The 22,017-nt window shown below is 31.9% G+C and overlaps 1 protein-coding gene across 1 annotated transcript in view; it reads right to left on the bottom strand.

Moving 5' to 3' along the window:
• The window catches only part of LOC143246095 (soluble guanylate cyclase 88E-like), a 56,746-nt gene that overhangs the window by 17,637 nt on the left and 17,092 nt on the right, over positions 1-22,017 (bottom strand). The window contains exons 5-7 of the mRNA XM_076492311.1: positions 21,446-21,575; positions 13,496-13,642; positions 12,240-12,386 (exon numbers count right to left, since the gene is read on the bottom strand). Coding sequence (XP_076348426.1) covers positions 12,240-12,386; positions 13,496-13,642; positions 21,446-21,575 — 424 coding nt within the window. The remainder of the gene's footprint in view (positions 1-12,239; positions 12,387-13,495; positions 13,643-21,445; positions 21,576-22,017) is intronic.

Raw genomic sequence — 22,017 nt, 5'->3', positions numbered from 1 at the left:
TATTGATTTTACATGTCAAACCTGTGTTTTATTGATCTTACCTTAGAAATTTGTAGTTCTATTGATGTTACCTGCAAACCGGTGATTCTATTGATCTTACCTTGTAATACCTGTGTTTATATTGATTTATTTCGTAAATCCTGTGTTTTTATTGATTTTACCTTGTAAACCTGTGTTTTTATTGATCTTACCTTGTAAATGTTGTGTTTCTATTGATCTCACTTCGTAAATCCTGTGTTTCCATTGATCTTACGTCGTAAATCCTGTGTTTTTATTCATATTACCTTGTAAACATGTGTTTTTATTGGTCTTACCTTAGAAATTTGTAGTTCTATTGATGTTACCTATAAACCTGTGTTTTATTGATCTCAACTTGTAATCCGTGTGTTTCTAATGCTCTTAATTTGTGAGCCCTATGTTTCTGTTGATATTACGTTATAACACCTGTGTTTTCATTGATCTTACCTTGTAAACCCTTGTTTTTGTTGATCTTACATTGTAAAATTTGTGTTTTTATTGATCTGACCTCGTAAATCCTGTGTTTCTGTGGATGTTACCTCATAAACCCTGTGTTTTTATTCATATTAACTTGTGAACCTGAGTTATTTTGCTTTTACATTTAAAATTTGTAATTTTATTGATTTTACCTTGGAAACATGTGTTTTTCTTATTCTTAAATTGTAAATTTTGTTTTTGTATTCATCTTACCTCGTAAATCCTCTGTTTCTATTAATCTGACTTAGTAAACTTTGTGTTTTTATTGATATTACCTTGTAAACCTGTGTTTTTATTGATCTTACCTTGTAAATCCTGTGTTTCTATTGATTTTACCTTGTAAATCCTGTGTTTTGTATTGATTTTACCTCGTAAATCCTATTTTGGTATTGATTTTTCATTTTAAAACTTGTTTTTCTATTGATCTTACCTCGTAAATCCTGTGTTTCTATTGATCTTACCTTGTAAACCTGTGTTTTTTATTGATATTATCTTGTAAATCTGTGTTTTTATTGATCTTACCTTGTAAATTTGTATTTCTATTGATCTTACCTGCAAACCGGTGTTTCTATTGATCTCACCTTGTAATCCCTGTGTTTCTATTGATCTTATTTTGTAAATCCTGTGTTTCTATTGATCTTACCTTGTAAACCTGTGTTTTTATTGATCTTACCTTGTAAATCCTGTGTTTTTATTGATCTTACCTTGTAAACCTGTGTTTTTATTGATCTTACCTTGTAAATTTGTGTTTTTATTGATCTTACCTTGTAAATCCTGTTTTTTTATTGATATTACCTTGTAAAATCTTGTGTTTCTATTGATCTTACATTGTAAAACCTGTGTTTCTATTGATCTGACCTCGAAAATCCTGTGTTTGTATTGATCTTACCTTGTAAACCCTGTGTTTTTATTGATATTACCTTGTAAACCTGTGTTTTTTTATTGATTTACCTACTTTGTAAATTTGTATTTCTATTGATTTTACCTTGTAAACCTGTGTTTTTATTGATCTTACCTTGTAAATTCTGTTTTTCTATTGATTTTACCTCGTAAATCCTGTGTTTTTATTGATCTTACCTTGTAAAACCTGTGTTTTATTGATCTTACCTTGTAAATCATGTGTTTCTATTGATCTTACCTTGTAAACCTGTGTTTTTATTGATCTTATCTTGTAAATCCTGTGTTTTATTGATCTTACCTTGTAAATTGGTGTTTCTATTGATCTCACCTTGTAAACCTGTGTTTCTATTGATCTTACCTCATGTTGTAATCCCTGTGTTTCTATTGATCTTATCTTGTAAGCCCTGTGTTTCTGTTGATCTTACCTTGTAACACCTGTGTTTTTATTGATCTTACCTTGTAAATCCTGTGTTTTTTTGTTGATCTTATTTTGTAAATCCTGTGTTTTTATTGATCTTACCTTGTAAATCCTGTGTTTTCCATTGATATTATCTTCTAAAAAATTGTGTGTTTTTATTGATCTTACATTGTAAAACCTGTGTTTTATTGATCTGACCTCGTAAATCCTGTGTTTCTATTGATCATACCTCGTAAACCCTGTGTTTTTATTGATATTACCTTGTAAACCTGTGTTTTTATTGCTTTTACATTGGAAATTTGTATTTTACCTCGCAAACCTGTTCTTATTGATCTTACCTTGTAAATCGTGTGTTTCTATTGATCTTAACTCGTAAATTTCCTGTGTTTCTATTGATTTTACCTTGTAAACCTGTGTTTTTTTTTCTTAAAAAACTGTGTTTTTATTGATCTTACCTCGTAAATCCTGTGTTTCTATTGATCTTACCTTGTAAACACTGTGTTTTTATTGATATTACCTTGTAAATCTGTGTTTTTTGATTGATCTTACCTTGTAAATTTGTATTTCTATTGATCTTACCTGCAAACTGGTGTTTCTATTGATCTCACCTTGTAAATCCTGTGTTTCTATTGATCTTACCTTGTAAATCCCTGTGTTTCTGTTGATCTTACCTTGTAACACCTGTGTGTTTTTATTGATCTTACCTTGTAAATCCTGTGTTTTTATTGATTTTACCTTGTAAACCTGTGTTTTTATTGATCTTATTTTGTAAATAAATCCTGTGTTTTTATTGATCTGACCTTGTAAATCTTGTTTTTATTGATATTATCTTGTAAATCTTGTGTTTCTATTGATGTTACATTGTAAAACCTGTGTTTCTATTGATCTTACCTCGTAAATCCTGTGTTTGTATTGATCTTACCTCGTAAACCCTGTGTTTTTATTGATATTACCTTGTAAACCTGTGTTTTTATTGGTCTTACATTGAAATTTGTATTTCTATTGATCTGACCTCGTAAATCATGTGTTTTATTGATCTTAACTCGTAAACCCTGTGTTTTTATTGATATTACCTTGTAAACTTGTGTTTTATTGCTTTTACTTTGGAAATTTGTATTTCTATTGATTTTACCTTGTTAACCTGTGTTTTTTTTGATCTTACCTTGTAAATTCTGTGTTTTTATTGATCTTACCTCGTAAATCCTGTGTTTCAATTGATCTTATTTCGTAAACACTGTGTTTTTATTGATATTACCTTGTAAACCTGTGTTTTTATTGGTCTTACCTTGGAAATTTGTATTTCTAATGATTTTACCTTGCAAAACTGTGTTTTTATTGATCTTACCTCGTAAATCCTGTGTTTTTATTGATATTACCTTGTAAACCTGTGTTTTTATTGGTCTTAACTTTAAAATTTGTATTTTTATTGATTTTACATGTCAAACCTGTGGATTTTTGATTTACTTGTAAATTCTGTGTCTTTATTAATCTTACCTCGTAAATCCTTTGTTTCTATTGATTTTACCTCGTAAAACTGTTTTTTTATTGATCTTACCACGTAAATCCTGTGTTTCTATTGATCTGACTTCGTAAACCCTGTGTTTGTTTTGATATTACCTTGTAAACCTGTGTTTCTATTGATCTCAACTCGTAAATCCTGTGTTTTTATTGATATTACCTTGTAAACCTGTGTTTTCATTGCTTTTACTTTGTAAATTTGTATTTCTATTGATTTTACCTTGCAAACCTGTTTTTTTATTGATATTACTTTGTAAATCGTGTGTTTTTGTATTGATTTTACCTCGTAAATCCTGTGTTTTGTATTGATTTTACCTTGTAAACCTGTGTTTTTATTGATCTTACCTTGTAAATCCTGTGTTTCTATTGATCTTACCTTGTAAACACTGTGTTTTTATTGATATTATCTTGTAAATCCTGTGTTTTTATTGGTCTTACCTTGGAAATTTGTATTTCTATTGATCTTACCTGCAAACCGGTGTTTCTATTGATCTCACCTTGTAATCCCTGTGTTTCTATTGCTCTTATCTTGTAAATCCTGTGTTTCTGTTGATCTTACCTTGTAACACCTGTGTGTTTTCTTGTATTTTTTGCCTTGTAAATCCTGTGTTTTTATTGATCTTAACTGGGAAACCTGTGTTTTTATTGATATTACCTTGTAAACCTGTGTTTTTATTGGTCTTAACTTTAAAATTTGTATTTTTATTGATTTTACATGTCAAACCTGTGGATTTATTGATCTTACTTGTAAATTCTGTGTCTTTATTGATCTTACCTCGTAAATCCTTTGTTTCTATTGATTTTACCTCGTAAAATGTGTTTTTATTGATCTTACCACGTAAATCCTGTGTTTCTATTGATCTGACTTCGTAAACCCTGTGTTTCTATTGATCTTAACTCGTAAATCCTGTGTTTTTATTGATATTACCTTGTAAACATGTGTTTTTATTGCTTTTACTTTGGAAATTTGTATTTCTATTGATTTTACCTTGTAAACCTTTTTTTTTATTGATATTACCTTGTAAATTCTGTTTTTGTAATCATTTTACCTCGTAAATCCTGTGTTTTTTCTATTGATTTTACCTCGTAAAACTGTGTTTTTATTGATCTTACCTGTGTAAATCCTGTGTTTCTATTGATCTTACCTTGTAAACACTGTGTTTTATTAATATTATCTTGTAAATCTGTGTTTTATTGGTCTTACCTTGGAAATTTGTATTTCTATTGATCTCACCTGCAAACCGGTGTTTCTATTGATCTCACCTTGTAATCCCTGTGTTTCTATTGCTCTTATCTTGTAAGCCCTGTGTTTCTGTTGATCTTACCTTGTAACACCTGTGTTTTTCTTTTCTTTTACCTTGTAAATCCTGTGTTTTTATTGATCTTACCTTGTAAACCTGTGTTTTTATTGATCTTATTTTGTAAATAATGTGTTTTTATTGATCTGACCTTGTACATCCTGTTTTTCTATTAATATTATCTTCTAAAATCTTGTGTTTCTATTGATGTTACATTGTAAAACCTGTGTTTTTATTGATCTGACCTCGTAAATCCTGTGTTTGTATTGATCATACGTTGTAAACCTTGTGTTTTTTATTGATAATACCCTTGAAACGTGTTTTTTATTGGTCTTACATTGAAAATTTGTAATTCTATTGTTCTGACCTCGTAAATCATGTGTTTGTATTGATCATAACTCGTAAACCCTGTGTTTTATTGATATTACCTTGTAAACCTGTGTTTTTATTGCTTTTACTTTGGAAATTTGTATTTCTATTGATTTTACCTTGTAAACCTGTGTTTTTATTGATTTTGTGTTTTTGTAAATCCTGTGTTTCTATTGATCTTACCTTGTAATCCCTGATTTTACCTTAAAACTGTGTTTTTATTGATCTTACCCTGTAAATCCTGTGTTTCTATTGATTTACCTTGTAAACCTGTGTTTTTATTGATATTACTTGTAAACCTGTGTTTTTATTGATTTTACCTTGGAAATTTGTATTTCTATTGATTTTACCTTGTGTTTTTTATTGATCTTACCTTGTAAATTCTGTGTTTTTTGTAATGATTTTACTTTGTAAATCCTGTGTTTTATTGATTTTACGTTGTAAAACTGTGTTTTTATTGATCTTACCCGTAAATCCTGTGTTTCTATTGATCTTACCTTGTAAACACTGTGTTTTTATTGATATTATCTTGTAAATCTGTGTTTTATTGGTCTTACCTTGGAAATTTGTATTTCTATTGATCTCACCTGCAAACCGGTGTTTCTATTGATGTCACCTTGTAATCCCTGTGTTTCTATTGCTCTTATCTTGTAAGCCCTGTGTTTCTGTTGATCTTACCTTGTAACACCTGTGTTTTTCTTCTTTTGCCTTAAATCCTGTAGATCCTGTGTTTTTTGTTGATCTTATTTTGTAAATAATGTGTTTTTATTGATCTGACCTTGTACATCCTGTTTTTCTATTAATATTATCTTCTAAAAATCTTGTGTTTCTATTGATGTTACATTGTAAAACCTGTGTTTTTATTGATCTGACCTCGTGAATCCTGTGTTTGTATTGATCATACGTTGTAAACCTTGTGTTTTTATTGATAATACCTTGAAACGTGTTTTTTATTGGTCTTACATTGGAAATTTGTATTTCTATTGTTCTGACCTCGTAAATCATGTGTTTGTATTGATTATAACTCGTAAACCCTGTGTTTTTATTGATATTACCTTGTAAACTTGTGTTTTTATTGCTTTTACTTTGGAAATTTGTATTTCTATTGATTTCACCTTGTTAACCTGTGTTTTTTTTATTCTTACCTTTTCTTACCTTGTAAAAATCTGTTTTGTATTCATGTTACCTCGAAAATCCTGTTTTTCAATTGATCTTATTTCGTAAACACTGTGTTTGTATTGATATTATCTTGTAAAACAAGGGTTTTATTGGTCTTTCCTTGGAAATTTGTATTTCTAATGATTTTACCTTGCAAAACTCTGTTTTATTGATCTTACCTCGTAAATCCTGTGTTTTTATTGAAATTACCTTGTAAACCTGTGTTTTTTTATTGGTCTTAACTTTAAAATTTGTATTTTTATTGATTTTACATGGCAAACCTGTGGATTTATTGATCTTACTTGTAAATTCTGTAAATCTTACCTGTGTTTTTTCTATTGATCTTACCTCGTAAATCCTTTGTTTCTATTGATTTTACCTCGTAAAATCTGTGTTTCTATTGATCTTACCATTGTAAATCCTGTGTTTCTATTGATCTGACCTCGTAAATCCTGTGTTTCTATTGATCTTACCTCGTAAATCCTGTGTTTTTATTGATATTACCTTGTAAACATGTGTTTTCATTGCTTTTACTTTGGAAATTTGTATTTCTATTGATTTTACCTTGGAAACCTTTTTTTTTTGATCTTAAATCTTGTAAATTCTGTTTTTGTAATCATTTTACCTCGTAAATCCAATGTTTGTACTGATTTTTCCACGTAAAAACTATGTTTTTATTGATCTTACCCCGTAAATACTGTGTTTCTATTGATCTTACCTTGTAAACACTGTGTTTTTATTAATATTATCTTGTAAATCTGTGTTTTTATTGGTCTTACCTTGGAAATTTGTATTTCTATTGATCTCACCTGCAAACCGGTGTTTCTATTGACCTCACCTTGTAATCCCTGTGTTTCTATTGCTCTTATCTTGTAAGCCCTGTGTTTCTGTTGATCTTACCTTGTAACACCTGTGTTTTTCTTCTTTTTGCCTTGTAGATCCTGTGTTTTTGTTGATCTTATTTTGTAAATAATGTGTTTTTATTGATCTGACCTTGTACATCCTGGTTTTCCATTAATATTATGTTCTAAAAATCTTGTGTTTCTATTGATGTTACATTGTAAAACCTGTGTTTTTATTGATCTGACCTCGTGAATCCTGTGTTTGTATTGATCATACGTTGTAAACCTTGTGTTTTTATTGATAATACCCTTGAAACGTGTTTTTATTGGTCTTACATTGGAAATTTGTATTTCTATTGTTCTGACCTCGTAAATCGTGTGTTTGTATTGATCATAACTCGTAAACCCTGTATTTCTATTGATTTCACCTTGTTAACCTGTGTTTTTTTTCTTACCTCGTAAAAACTGTGTTTTTATTGATCTTACCCCGTAAATCCTGTGTTTCTATTGATCTTACCTTGTAAACACTGTGTTTTTATTAATATTATCTTGTAAATCTGTGTTTTTATTGGTCTTACCTTGGAAATTTGTATTTCTATTGATCTCACCTGCAAACTGGTGTTTCTATTGAACTCACCTTGTAATCCCTGTGTTTCTATTGCTCTTATCTTGTAAGCCCTGTGTTTCTGTTGATCTTACCTTGTAACACCTGTGTTTTTCTTCTTTTGCCTTGTAAATCCTGTGTTTTTATTGATCTTAACTGGGAAACCTGTGTTTTTGTTGATCTTATTTTGTAAATAATGTGTTTTTATTGATCTGACCTTGTACATCTTGTTTTTCTATTAATATTATCTTCTAAAAATCTTGTGTTTCTATTGATGTTACATTGTAAAACCTGTGTTTCTATTGATCTGACCTCGTGAATCCTGTGTTTGTATTGATCATACGTTGTAAACCCTATGTTTTTATTGATAATACCCTTGAAATGTGTTTTTATTGGTCTTACATTGGAAATTTGTATTTCTATTGTTCTGACCTCGAAAATCATGTGTTTGTATTGATCATAACTCGTAAACCCTGTGTTTTTATTGATATTACCTTGTAAACTTGTGTTTTTATTGCTTTTACTTTGGAAATTTGTATTTCTATTGATTTCACCTTGTTAACCTGTGTTTTTTTTTCTTACCTTGTAAGTTCTGTTTTTGTATTCATGTTACCTCGAAAATCCTGTTTTTCAATTGATCTTATTTCGTAAACACTGTGTTTGTATTGATATTATCTTGTAAAACAAGGGTTTTTATTGGTCTTTCCTTGGAAATTTGTATTTCTAATGATTTTATCTTGCAAAACTCTGTTTTTATCGATCTTACCTCGTAAATCCTGTGTTTTTATTGAAATTACCTTGTAAACCTGTGTTTTTATTGGTCTTAACTTTAAAATTTGTATTTTTATTGATTTTACATGGCAGACCTGTGGATTTATTGATCTTACTTGTAAATTCTGTGTCTTTATTAATCTTACCTCGTAAATCCTTTGTTTCTATTGATTTTACCTCGTAATATCTGTTTTTATTGGTCTTACCACGTAAATCCTGTGTTTCTATTGATCTGACTTCGTAAACCCTGTGTTTCTGTTGATCTCAACTCGTAAATCCTGTGTTTTTATTGATATTACCCTGGAAACATGTGTTTTCATAGCTTTTACTTTGGAAATTTGTATTTCTATTGATTTTACCTTGGAAACCTTTTTTTTTTATTCTTGTAAATTCTGTTTTTGTAATCATTTTACCTCGTAAATCCTATTTTTGTACTGATTTTTCCTCGTAAAAACTGTGTTTTTATTGATCTTACCCCGTAAATCCTCTGTTTCTATTGATCTTACCTTGTAAACACTGTGTTTTTATTAATATTATCTTGTAAATCTGTGTTTTTATTGGTCTTACTTTGGAAATTTGTATTTCTATTGATCTCACCTGCAAACCGGTGTTTCTATTGAACTCACCTTGTAATCCCTGTGTTTCTATTGCTCTTATCTTGTAAGCCCTGTGTTTCTGTTGATCTTACCTTGTAACACCTGTGTTTTTCTTCTTTTTGCCTTGTAAATCCTTTGTTTTTATTGATCTTAACTGGTAAACCTGTGTTTTTGTTGATCTTATTTTGTAAATAATGTGTTTTTATTGATCTGACCTTGTACATCCTGTTTTTCTATTAATATTATCTTCTAAAAATCTTGTGTTTCTATTGATGTTACATTGTAAAACCTCTGTTTTTATTGATCTGACCTCGAGAATCCTGTGTTTGTATTGATCATACGTTGTAAACCTTGTGTTTTTATTGATAATACCCTTGAAACGTGTTTTTATTGGTCTTACATTGAAAATTTGTAATACTATTGTTCTGACCTCGTAAATCATGTGTTTGTATTGATCATAACTCGTAAACCCTGTGTTTTTATTGATATTACCTTGTAAACATGTGTTTTTATTGCTTTTACTTTGGAAATTTGTATTTCTATTGATTTCACCTTGTTAACCTGTGTTTTTTTTATTCTTATCTTGTAAATTCTGTTTTTGTATTCATCTTACCTCGTACATCCTATGTTTGTACTGATTTATCCTCGTAAAAACTGTGTGTTTATTGATCTTACCCTGTAAATCCTGCGTTTTTATTGATATTACCTTGTAAACCTGTGTTTTTATTGCTTTTACTTTGGAAATTTGTATTTCTACTGATTTTACCTTGGAAACCTTTTTTTTTTTATTCTTACCTTCTAAATTCTGTTTTTGTAATCATTTTACTTTGTAAATCCTATGTTTGTACTGATTTTTCGTCGTAAAAACTGTGTTTTTATTGATCTTACCCCGTAAATCCTGTGTTTCTATTGATTTTACCTTGTAAACACTGTGTTTTTATTAATATTATCTTGTAAATCTGTGTTTTTATTGGTCTTACCTTGGAAATTTGTATTTCTATTGATCTCACCTGCAAACCGGTGTTTCTATTGACCTCACCTTGTAATCCCTGTGTTTCTATTGCTCTTATCTTGTAAGCCCTGTGTTTCTGTTGATCTTACCTTGTAACACCTGTGTTTTTCTTCTTTTTGCCTTGTAGATCCTGTGTTTTTGTTGATCTTATTTTGTAAATAATGTGTTTTTATTGATCTGACCTTGTACATCCTGGTTTTCTATTAATATTATCTTCTAAAAATCTTGTGTTTCTATTGATGTTACATTGTAAAACCTGTGTTTTTATTGATCTGACCTCGTGAATCCTGTGTTTGTATTGATCATACGTTGTAAACCTTGTGTTTTTATTGATAATACCCTTGAAACGTGTTTTTATTGGTCTTACATTGGAAATTTTTATTTCTATTGTTCTGACCTCGTAAAACATGTGTTTGTATTGATCATAACTCGTAATCCCTGTGTTTTTATTGATATTACCTTGTAAACTTGTGTTTTTATTGCTTTTACTTTGGAAATTTGTATTTCTATTGATTTCACCTTGTTAACCTGTGTTTTTTTTTCTTACCTTGTAAATTCTGTTTTTGTATTCATGTTACCTCGAAAATCCTGTTTTTCAATTGATCTTATTTCGTAAACACTGTGTTTGTATTGATATTATCTTGTAAAACAAGGGTTTTTATTGGTCTTTCCTTGGAAATTTGTATTTCTAATGATTTTACCTTGCAAAACTCTGTTTTTATCGATCTTACCTCGTAAATCCTGTGTTATTATTGAAATTACCTTGTAAACCTGTGTTTTTATTGGTCTTAACTTTAAAATTTGTATTTTTATTGATTTTACATGGCAGACCTGTGGATTTATTGATCTTACTTGTAAATTCTGTGTCTTTATTAATCTTACCTCGTAAATCCTTTGTTTCTATTGATTTTACCTCGTAATATCTGTTTTTATTGGTCTTACCACGTAAATCCTGTGTTTCTATTGATCTGACTTCGTAAACCCTGTGTTTCTGTTGATCTCAACTCGTAAATCCTGTGTTTTTATTGATATTACCCTGGAAACATGTGTTTTCATAGCTTTTACTTTGGAAATTTGTATTTCTATTGATTTTACCTTGGAAACCTTTTTTTTTATTCTTACCTTGTAAATTCTGTTTTTGTAATCATTTTACCTCGTAAATCCTATTTTTGTACTGATTTTTCCTCGTAAAAACTGTGTTTTTATTGATCTTACCCCGTAAATCCTGTGTTTCTATTGATCTTACCTTCTAAACACTGTGTTTTTATTAATATTATCTTGTAAATCTGTGTTTTTATTGATATTACCCTGGAAACATGTGTTTTCATAGCTTTTACTTTGGAAATTTGTATTTCTATTGATCTCACCTGCAAACCGGTGTTTCTATTGACCTCACCTTGTAATCCCTGTGTTTCTATTGCTCTTATCTTGTAAACCCTGTGTTTCTGTTGATCTTACCTTGTAACACCTGTGTTTTTCTTCTTTTTGCCTTGTAAGTCCCGTGTTTTTGTTGATCTTATTTTGTAAATAATGTGTTTTTATTGATCTGACCTTGTACATCCTGTTTTTCTATTAATATTATCTTCTAAAAATCTTGTGTTTCTATTGATGTTACATTGTAAAACCTGTGTTTTTATTGATCTGACCTCGTGAATCCTTTGTTTGTATTGATCATACGTTGTAAACCTTGTGTTTTTATTGATAATACCCTTGAAACGTGTTTTTATTGGTCTTACATTGGAAATTTGTATTTCTATTGTTCTGACCTCGTAAATCATGTGTTTGTATTGATTATAACTCGTAAACCCTGTGTTTTTATTGATATTACCTTGTAAACTTGTGTTTTTATTGCTTTTACTTTGGAAATTTGTATTTCTATTGATTTCACCTTGTTAACCTGTGTTTTTCTTCTTTTTGCCTTGTAAGTCCCGTGTTTTTGTTGATCTTATTTTGTAAATAATGTGTTTTTATTGATCTGACCTTGTTAATCCTGTTTTTCTTTTAATATTATCTTCTAAAAATCTTGTGTTTCTATTGATGTTACATTGTAAAACCTGTGTTTTTATTGATCTTACCCCTTAAATCCTGTGTTTCTATTGATCTTACCTCGTATGTTCTGTGTTATTTTTTATCTTACCTCGTAAACCCTGTGTTTCTATTGATCTTACCTTGTAAACCTGTGTTTTTATTGGTCTTACCTTAAAAACCTGTATTTCTATTGATCGTACCTTCCAAACCTTTGTTTTTATTGATCTCACCTTGTAAACCCTGTGTTTTTCTGTCAACTGATCAAAGAGACTGTACATGTCGTTTAACATCGAAACCACTTCCATAGGAGTGATCCTACTACATATTTCTGTGAAAGTGACCACGTCGCTGAATAGGATAGTTTCACAGTCGACATCCTGCTCGAAAGTACAGAGAGAAAAAACATTTACCATACTTATACCATAAGATAACTTACACAGTATCGTGTAAAGTAAAGTAACTTAAAGCTTAAGTCCTCTATTGCTGAACAAAACCTGGTTTATAAATATTCAAGTCTCGACATGATCACTTGTCTTGTAAAGCTCATCGTGTTTCTCTCACACAGAAACAGTCGTTGGACTGTTGGTGACATGTAAGAGTGTTAAAACTTGTATGGTATAAAGTTGCTGTTGCTTCTTGGATTAAACCTTAATTTACATAGCAACTCCATTAACTTTAGTCTAAACAAATTGAATCTCGGAAGAAGACGCTTTGGGGAGGAAATTATATTTAAGAAACCTGAAATTTAAATTGTTAATAATTCATTATTTTATTCCGTGTTTTTCTTTTCTTTAAAGTTTAGAAAAGTGCTTAGTTGGGTTCTCTGCGTCAGATTCTACGAAACTTTAGTGTTTGAATGTTAGGTTTCTAATCTCCTACACAGATAAGCCTGTAACAATCATTATTGTTATTTCTAGTATCGTAAATATGACACTATTTCATCAACGTATACAGTTTTTGTTATAATAAACCGTTAAATATGTTTATTCGTATATTATTTGTAATAAATGTTTGCACCATCACCAAGCAATATTTGCTTTTATAATTTAAGTTGATTGAATTTTCATAGTTTTGACAGAAATAAAACAACGGGAGAAAATATACATATAATTCCTGCAAGTTTACTTGAAAGGCTTAGTTGTTTCTGGAGATATATGACAAATATTAAATTACATTCATTTTTCTTCTTAACTGATCATCGTTTCTTAATAAATGTCTTCACTTTTCCAGTTGCAAACTCTCTTTGTTAACGTGGAGATGACCTAATAAGATTGAAACATTATTCTGTACATTATTTTAATTAAAGTTTTAATACCCATGCCAGCAATCTTGAGAATGCATTTTATCTTCACTTCTGCTTCTATTTTTAATAACCTATGACGGTTACCTGACAAGGGTCCACTGCCGTCTCTACTTTTAATAACGTATCACAGCTATCTCACAATGTCCACTGGCGCTTCTCGCTTCAATAACCTATCATGGTTACCTGACAAGTGTCCACTGCCGCCTCTCCTTTTCTTAGCCTATCAGCAACCTGCTTAGGGATCATTTGGTACAGCAACTCGTCTGTCCTTTTCATCTCGGAATCCAATTTCTTCATGGACTCTTCTAGTTGTTTACTTTTCTGTAGTTCCTGTTCGTTTAACACAACACTAATAAAATTCTACTTTCTTCCGTTATGGAAGTTTAGTCAAAGTTATATCCTCTGAATAGATATAGCAGTTGATTATTATGTTAGTTATAATAGCTTAAGTTTATACAGAACATACATCACAGGAATTATATTACTTCGATGTTACAGTCGGTGTTTGTATAAAAACATAGCGCATGATATAAATTATAGAAGTGTTAAAGTTGGTTTTTGTATAAACACTTAGCTAAGTATCTATATTACACACGAATCATAGTTGGTATTTGTATATATATAACACAAGATCTATATCACGTTAGTGTTATAGTCGGTGTTTCTTCTGTAATAATAATATTATTATTCCTGTTTGTTGACTAATCCTGTAATAATTATATTGTTCTTGTTTGTTGACCAGTTCAGTAACAATAATGTTATTGTTCTTGTTTGTTGACCAGTTCAGTAACAATAATTTTATTGTTCTTGTTTGTTGACTAATTCTGTAATAATATTATTGTTCTTGTTTGTTGACTAATTCTGTAATAATATTGTTATTGTTCTTGTTTGTAGATTATGACAAAGCGTTTAAACTTATATCAGATAATTGTCCTTAATGCTGTAAACCACATACAAAGTAGATCTGACTTCAATCGAATTGGTTCAAAACCTTTGATTCCCACTCATTCATCGTTATTTGATCCATGTTTCGGTCAAGGGAGTCAGGTTCAGCGTTCACCTCTTTCTCCCTCTCAGGAATTATTATTTTATTTGCACTGTTACTGAATCATAGGTAATGGCTCTTATTACATAGTTGTATTATTCACAGTATGCTAAATTTTGTCCATTGTGCACATTTTTAATTAACATGTGTATATATATTGTGCCATGTCCAATTTATTTATTTTTTCCACTAGACCTCATACATTTAGACACCTTTAAGTTTCAAAACGCACGTCCCCTATATATATATACATATCCTACTTCAACAGACAGTGACAGTCCACGCCTCTCAACCAATTGCCGTAAAAACGTGTTCCACAGTTTGGAAGAGAGGGGAACAAGTACACTATCAATCTCACTCACATATCCAAGAACTAGTGGTGAATGGTGCTGATTAGTTTTCCTCCATCTGGTCTATCAGTACCAAATTAGAGATAGTTATTCTCACATTGCGCAGCTTCACGAAAAAATCCTGATACAAAAAAATTTCCATTTGAACTGAGAGAAACAGACACTAATGATGATTTTACATATTAATCCATGGCCATTTTAAATTATTTTAAAAATTAATGTACGTCTTATTTATATCAAGGGCATTACAGTTTGTAGGTACAAATAAATAAATATTTTGATAATGTTTCCAAAGTTTTTAAGGGATCAAAGGTACGAAATATGGGTTTGTGTGTTCGTTCACATGTACTAATCGGGTTTTAGAGACAAGATGAAAGTTCTACTCTTAAGGGTAAAAATTTGGTTAAAAAAATCAGTTATTTATCCTAACACCTCTAACAAAATAAGAATGTGTATCATTAAACTCAAGTAAGAACAAAGAGCAATCAATCATTTGCTAAGAAATAAAATACCTGAAGTTGCCCTGAAACTTATATTTAATTTTAGGATTTTCAGTTGAACCTTGACGTTTTGAAAAATTCGGTCTCCTGCTGGGACAGAGATAAGTCTGTGGATTTACAACGCTAATATTAAGGTTTTGATTCCTCTCGGTTGACACAACAGATAGCCCGATGTGGCTTTGTTGTAAGACAGAAACACCTGCAAACACCCGAAAATTGATGACGTTAAGACAGCGACAAAATTAAACATATAAACGCAAACTTGGCAGGGGTTTCTTTAGAGAGAGAGAGAAGTCTGAAGAATTATCTCCCCAACAGGGGTGGTCAGGAACGTTATGGTTCCTCTTCGACCCCTCACACGACAGATTATTTAATTTTGCTTGGAAATTTGCCTGTATTTAACTTTTACTTGTTTAAGGTGATGCAGTGCGGTGGGGCATTATAAAATTGACGGGTGAGAAAGGAGGAAGCGAGACAAAGGTGACACAGAAGAAGTGAGCCCAAAAAGTAGATATCAACTTAAAACGACCCGATTCAGGGCTGGGCAATAGTGTTGCCTTGGCTGGGATCTAAAGATCCAATGTCTGAGATTTGGATGTGGGGGGGGGGGAACGAGAGTACCCTGAGAAAACCCACTTTCACAGGACAGGCACCAAAAGTTTTATCTGTCTCGTGCCGGATCTGAAAGGAAATACACGTAAATATAAACATGTATTTTGTTGAGTGATTTGTGATTGTTGAAATATGTTATATGGTGAAATGTATTTTGTAGGTGCACTAGCTAATTTACATAATGATGCAGTTAGTTGATTTCTATATTCTGCTTTTAAATAATATTTGTATGACATTTCTGTGAGCCTGTTTCTAAGAGTTGGTAGGTTACTGATTTCATTTATATAGCTTACAGGTGTGTATGATGGTAGTCTGTTTGCTGCTCTTAATATTTTATTTTGTTGTATTTGAATCTTCTGTAGTGTGTTGTTATACATATTATATGTCACTTGACATCCATATTCTATTAACGGACGGATGTAAGCCTTGTATATTTGGATGATGGTCTCTGGTGAGCAGTTTGAATGTTTGCTAGATATGGTCATCAAATGTGAAATGCGTTTTCTGATGGATAAGTGTATGTTGTTAACATGTTTTTCCATGTTAATCTTGAGTCGAAAGTGATGTGCTTGCTCATGTTAGTAGGCGTATTGCCGAGTGAGATGTTTACTTTTTCCAGAGTGTTTGTGTGTCTTTTTAATTTCCTATAAAAAGTGATTGCTAGAGGTTTTGTTGGATTTAAAACCACGCTCCACTTGTTGCTCCTGCTTGAGACAGTATTTAGTGTTTCCTGAACGTGAGACATGGCCATTATTTTTATTAATGTAAAGGAGACAGGACGGATCCTTGGGACACTCCTGCTGTTATATTGATAAGGTTTTGTTGACTTTTACTTGAGCTGTTCTATCTGTTAAGAAGTTTGATATCCATTTGATAATACTTTGATTTACGTTCAGATGAGTTAATTTATACTTAAGGGCGTTATGCCAAACACTGTCAAATGCTTTTTTAACATCTAAAAATACACCTATGGTTACCTGATGGTAATCGAATGCTTCGTAGACTGATTCAGTGAGTCGTGTGAGGTGTTCTATTGTTTGTCTGTTTTTCCTGGACGCATTTTGAGATTCTGGTAGTATGTTATTTATTTCACAGAAATAAAGGAGGCGATTTGAAGTTATCTTCTCCATCAGTTTACCAAGACAACTTAACAGACTGATTAGGCAGAAGTTATCAGGATTAATCCTGTTTGTTTGTTTCTTTGGAATCGTGGTGATAATGGCTTTTTTCCAAATGTCGGGGTAATAACGTGTTGTTAGTGACATATATTCATGATATTTGTGGTATGTGGCCTGGCATGGCCTAGCGCGTTAAGGCGTGCGTTTCGTAATCTGAGGGTCGCGGGTTCGCGCCCGAGTCGCGCCAAAACATGCTCGCCCTCCCAGCCGTGGGGGCGTTATAATGTGACGGTCAATCCCACTATTCGTGGGTAAAAGAGTAGCCCAAGAGTTGGCGGTAGGTGGTGATGACTAGCTGCCTTCCCTCTAGTCTTACCCTGCTAAATTAGGGACGGCTAGCACAGATAGCCCTCTAGTTGATTTGTGCGAAATTCCAAAACAAAACAAACAAAATTTGTGGTATGTTGTAATAGGAGACTGGAGCCTTTTTTGAGAATAATATTTGGTATTTGATCATGTCCGGGGGAAGTTTTTTCAAGTTTTTTAATGTTAATTTTGAGTTCAGTGGTTGTGATTTTTCTATTGATTGAATTTGAATAGCTTTCTAGTGTTTTACCGGGGAATTGTAGTGTGAAAGAAGATTGATTTGTATGTATGTAGTTGTTAACATGTTGTTGGTGTTGTGTGTCAAAGTAGGCAGAGTTTAGGTCACCGAAGGAGGATTCGTAGTAGTCGGCTTTCTCCGAGTCCGTCCTTGCGATTTTGTTGTTGTGTGTGATGCGTTATAGTAGGTAATTTGTGTTTTTGTCCGAGGAAATACTCTGAAATTTTTTCCAAAATTCTTTTGGGTTTTTCTTAGTTTTTTTTTTTTTTTACAAAAGTTATGCCAACTTGCTTCTTTTACTATTTTATTTTGTTGTTTAATTTTTGCAACACGCAACCCGACCATCAAAACACAGATCAACAGAACAAACGCAAAAATCACGTGACCAATTCAGTAACTAAAGTCGCGTGTTAACCATGTGACGTCACGCGGTTTATTTGTAACGTTTGTTACTAAAATGTCAGGGCTCATGCTACAACGAACATATTACTGTGGATATTCTGCAAAGAAATAATACAAAAGTAACTGTAGCAGCAATATACTGCTCACCAAATAAACAATTAGACACAGCATTACTCAACAACATCTTTCCTCACAACCATAACTCTATAGTTATTGGAGACCTAAATAGTAACAATGTCAATTTTGGATGCAGGTACACAAACAACAATAAAAGAAGTCTCCTACACTTCATAAATCATATCAATATAGTCCTATTAAATGATACCACCCATACACACGCAGCGTATGCCACTGACACCATGAGTCAAAAACTAATAAAATTCCAGGTGGGAAAAGATGTTGATAGTGACCACTTACCAATATATTGCGTCTTCGATCTCGCCTCCCCCCCCCCCTATAAAAATATAACCTACAAGAAAGAAAAATTTAATTATAGTAAAGCAAATTGGCAAAATTATAAACAGGAATTAGACAATCTATTACCTAATAAAGTTATAAAAGAAGTTACAACCCATATTGAGTTGGACACCTACTGTCAAACAATAACGGAGTGCCTTTAGAAAGCAGCCAAAAAAACAATACCAAAGCAACACCGTAAAACAACAAATAGCACATGGAAACCCAATACCGAAATAACTACCCTGATCAAAAGACAAAGAAAATTAAGAAGACAGTTCATGATAACAAGAGACTGAGAAAGAAAAACGCAAATAAACAATATAAGAAATCACATCAGAACACAAATAAAACAAGACAAATGGGATAACTTCTACTCAAAACAGAACGATAAAATTGACCCGAAAAAATTCTGGACACATCTTAAAAGACTTACCAATGATAATACAGCCGTAAAGAAATATCCTGCACTTGAACACAATAATGCAATAGCACACACAAATAAAGAAAAACCTGAATGTCAATTTTGGATGCAGGTACACAAACAACAATGGAAGAAGTCTCCTACAGTTCATAAATCATAACAATATAGTCCTATTAAATGATACCACCCCTACACACACAGCGTATGCCACTAACACCAGTGCACTTGAACACAATAACACAATAGCACACACAAATAAAGAAAAACCTGAAATTTTCAAAGCTCAACTTCAAAATACATTTAAAACTCATTTTGATTCAGATATGAATACATATTTCTACAATAAAGTCACCAACCATATACTAAACAATAAAAAACATTTTGAACCAATTTTTCCAAACACAAGACACATCTCAAACTATGAAAACTACGAAGACACGATACTAACGAAAGAAATAACCCTTCAAGAACCTATTGAAGCAACAAAAAACACAAAAAACAAATGTCCAGGTGAAGATGAGAGATAAGCCATCCTTCTAAAAAGGGCTCTCCGAAATTGTTTGACCACCTAAAAACATTATTCAATCTATCTCTATCCTCAGGATAGATCCCAGTGTCTTGGAAATTCACTAACATATTAATGTTCCATAAGGAAGGAAAGCCAGGAAATAAACCTAATAGCTACCGGCCAATCAGCCTGACCAGCTGTGTAGGTAAAATTCTCGAAAGAATAATCAGTAACAGACTCTCCACATTCTTGGAGATAAGATCAAAATTACCAGAAGAACAAAATGGATTCAGGAAATTCAGACAAACGACAGATCATTTAATTAGATTAACCGAAACTATAATAAATAGCTTCAATAAAAAAGAATGCACTGTCGCTTGCTTCCTCGATATCAAGAAAGTATTCGACACTGTATGGCACGATGGTCTGAGGTTTCGAATGAATGAAATGGGACTACCGCATGGAATTACTTGCTGGCTATCTAACTTTTTGGAAAATAAAAAGTGTAGAGTGAATGTAGAGGATACCTTTTCTGAGTACATTACTCCACAAGCTGGTGTACCTCAAGGAGGTGTGGTTAGCCCTATACTCTTCATCATGTATGTAAACAATATGCCATTGAAGGATCCTAATCATGAATTCACTTCACAGTTCGCTGATGATGTGGCAATCTGGAAAAGTGCCGCAACACCAACAATAGCAACCACAAACATCCAATGACAACTAAATAGAATAAGTAAATACTGTCACAAATACAGAATAAAAATAAATACAGAAAAAAACACAACTTGTAGTCTTTACAAAATTGACAAAACACAAAAACCTACAGCCTGAAATATATTTGAATGGTACACTATTTCAGACTGCCACATCGGCAAAATTTTTAGGTCTAATCTATGATTCAAAATTAACTTGGATTAACCATGTAAACGAGATTAAAAACAAAGTCTGGCGAAGAACCAACTATGCTAGGAGTCTAACTAGCAAGAACAGTGGAGCATCTACAGACAACATACTAAAACTTTACAAAACATATATCAGACCAGTAATAGACTATGCAGCTCCAGCATGTATAAATGTAAGTGACAAAATAATTAAAACCAAACTACAAACAATCCAAAACACACTCCTCACAACTGCATACAGAGTTCCAAGAACTGTACCATCTCAGTTCATACACAAATATTCGAACATACCAACCATACCAGATAGACTCCTACATAGTACAATAACCTACTTCGATAAAAAATTGGATGAAAAACGAATTACTATGCGAACTAGATAGGTACCTTATACATGATGAAGTTAGTCCTAAACATCTCTCTCCGGTCAATATATATTTTAAACATAAAAAATATAAATAAGTAAATATATATATAATAAAAATGTATGTGTGTATATATATATACATATAATGAATTAAAAAAATAAAAAAGTGCCACGAACAAACTTGACATCTTACTGATAGGGCAAAATAATACCTATATATGTATCACAATACATGGACGTTGCCCTGAAAAGGGTCGGAAAAATATTCAGTTCAATGCGACCTAAAAATGAAGTAGTTATCAATATCAAATACTGCAAGACCACATAAGTACGGGAAGGAGGAAGAGGTCAAAGAGAACCTGACCCTCCAGGGTACGAACATATATCCAAACACCGAGAGAGAGAGAGGGCTCATGCTATCGGTAACGTCACATGATTTATGTGTATATTACTAAACTCGTCGCGTAGTGTTCCTGTAGCATATGTGTTGAATTTTGTAATTTAAGTAAGGTTTTTTGTCCGATCCATCGTCACATCTGTTAGGTTTTCTAACTTAAGCAAATTTTTCCCGATCGAACGTCATATGCGTTGAGTTTCGTAACTTCAGTAAGGTTTCTACCTGATCCAACGTCACACGTATGGAGTATTGTAACTTAAGTAAGGTTTACCCGATCCAACGTCACACGTATGGGGTATTGTAACTTAAGTAAGGTTTACCCAATCCAACGTTACACGTATCGAGTAAGGTTTTTACCACACGTATCGAGTCTTGTAACTTAAGTAAGGTTTTTTACCTGATTCAACGTCACATGTGTTGAGTTTTGTAATTTAAATGTAGGTTTTACCTGATCTAAAGCCAACTTGAGCTCGGCAGACTGCTGTTGGCCAGCGAGAACCATGTCTCTGCTGAAATCATGCATGCTGAGATCGTTAATGTACAGTCCTATTTCTATCATGTCCTCCAAATCTCGCATTCTGGGAAACAAAGAGAGAGAAATTTTGGAATAAATGCTGTAAAAGGCCTAGCTGAGACATATATTTTACCACAATTAAAAAGTGTCCACAGTGTGGTATTTGGATAACTTTCTTCTAACGCTAAAGGGTTCTGATAAAATCTGTTCGTCGTAGTTATTGTGTAAAATGTACTGTTTCTCTTCAACTTTCTAATAATTTAGAAGTCTTTCAAAAATTATTTTATTCTAGAAATGGTAGAATAAAGTTCATACACGAATTTTATTTTTATGTAAATTTCAGTCTGTTTCGAAACTGTTACTACCATAAGACTGAAAACCAAAACGTACCAAATGTTCTAGTAATAGACAATTATATTTTTAATAATTTAATAGAATGATACTCCCTACTAGTTGTTTTCCTTAATTTTGGACGTACAATGTATATTAAGTCTTCATATACCATC

This window comes from Tachypleus tridentatus, chromosome 3 (genome assembly GCF_004210375.1).
Source record: "Tachypleus tridentatus isolate NWPU-2018 chromosome 3, ASM421037v1, whole genome shotgun sequence".
Classification (NCBI taxonomy): domain Eukaryota; kingdom Metazoa; phylum Arthropoda; class Merostomata; order Xiphosura; family Limulidae; genus Tachypleus; species Tachypleus tridentatus.
The sequence above is the reverse complement of the archived record's forward strand: the minus strand, read 5'-3'. Positions and strand labels throughout refer to the sequence as shown.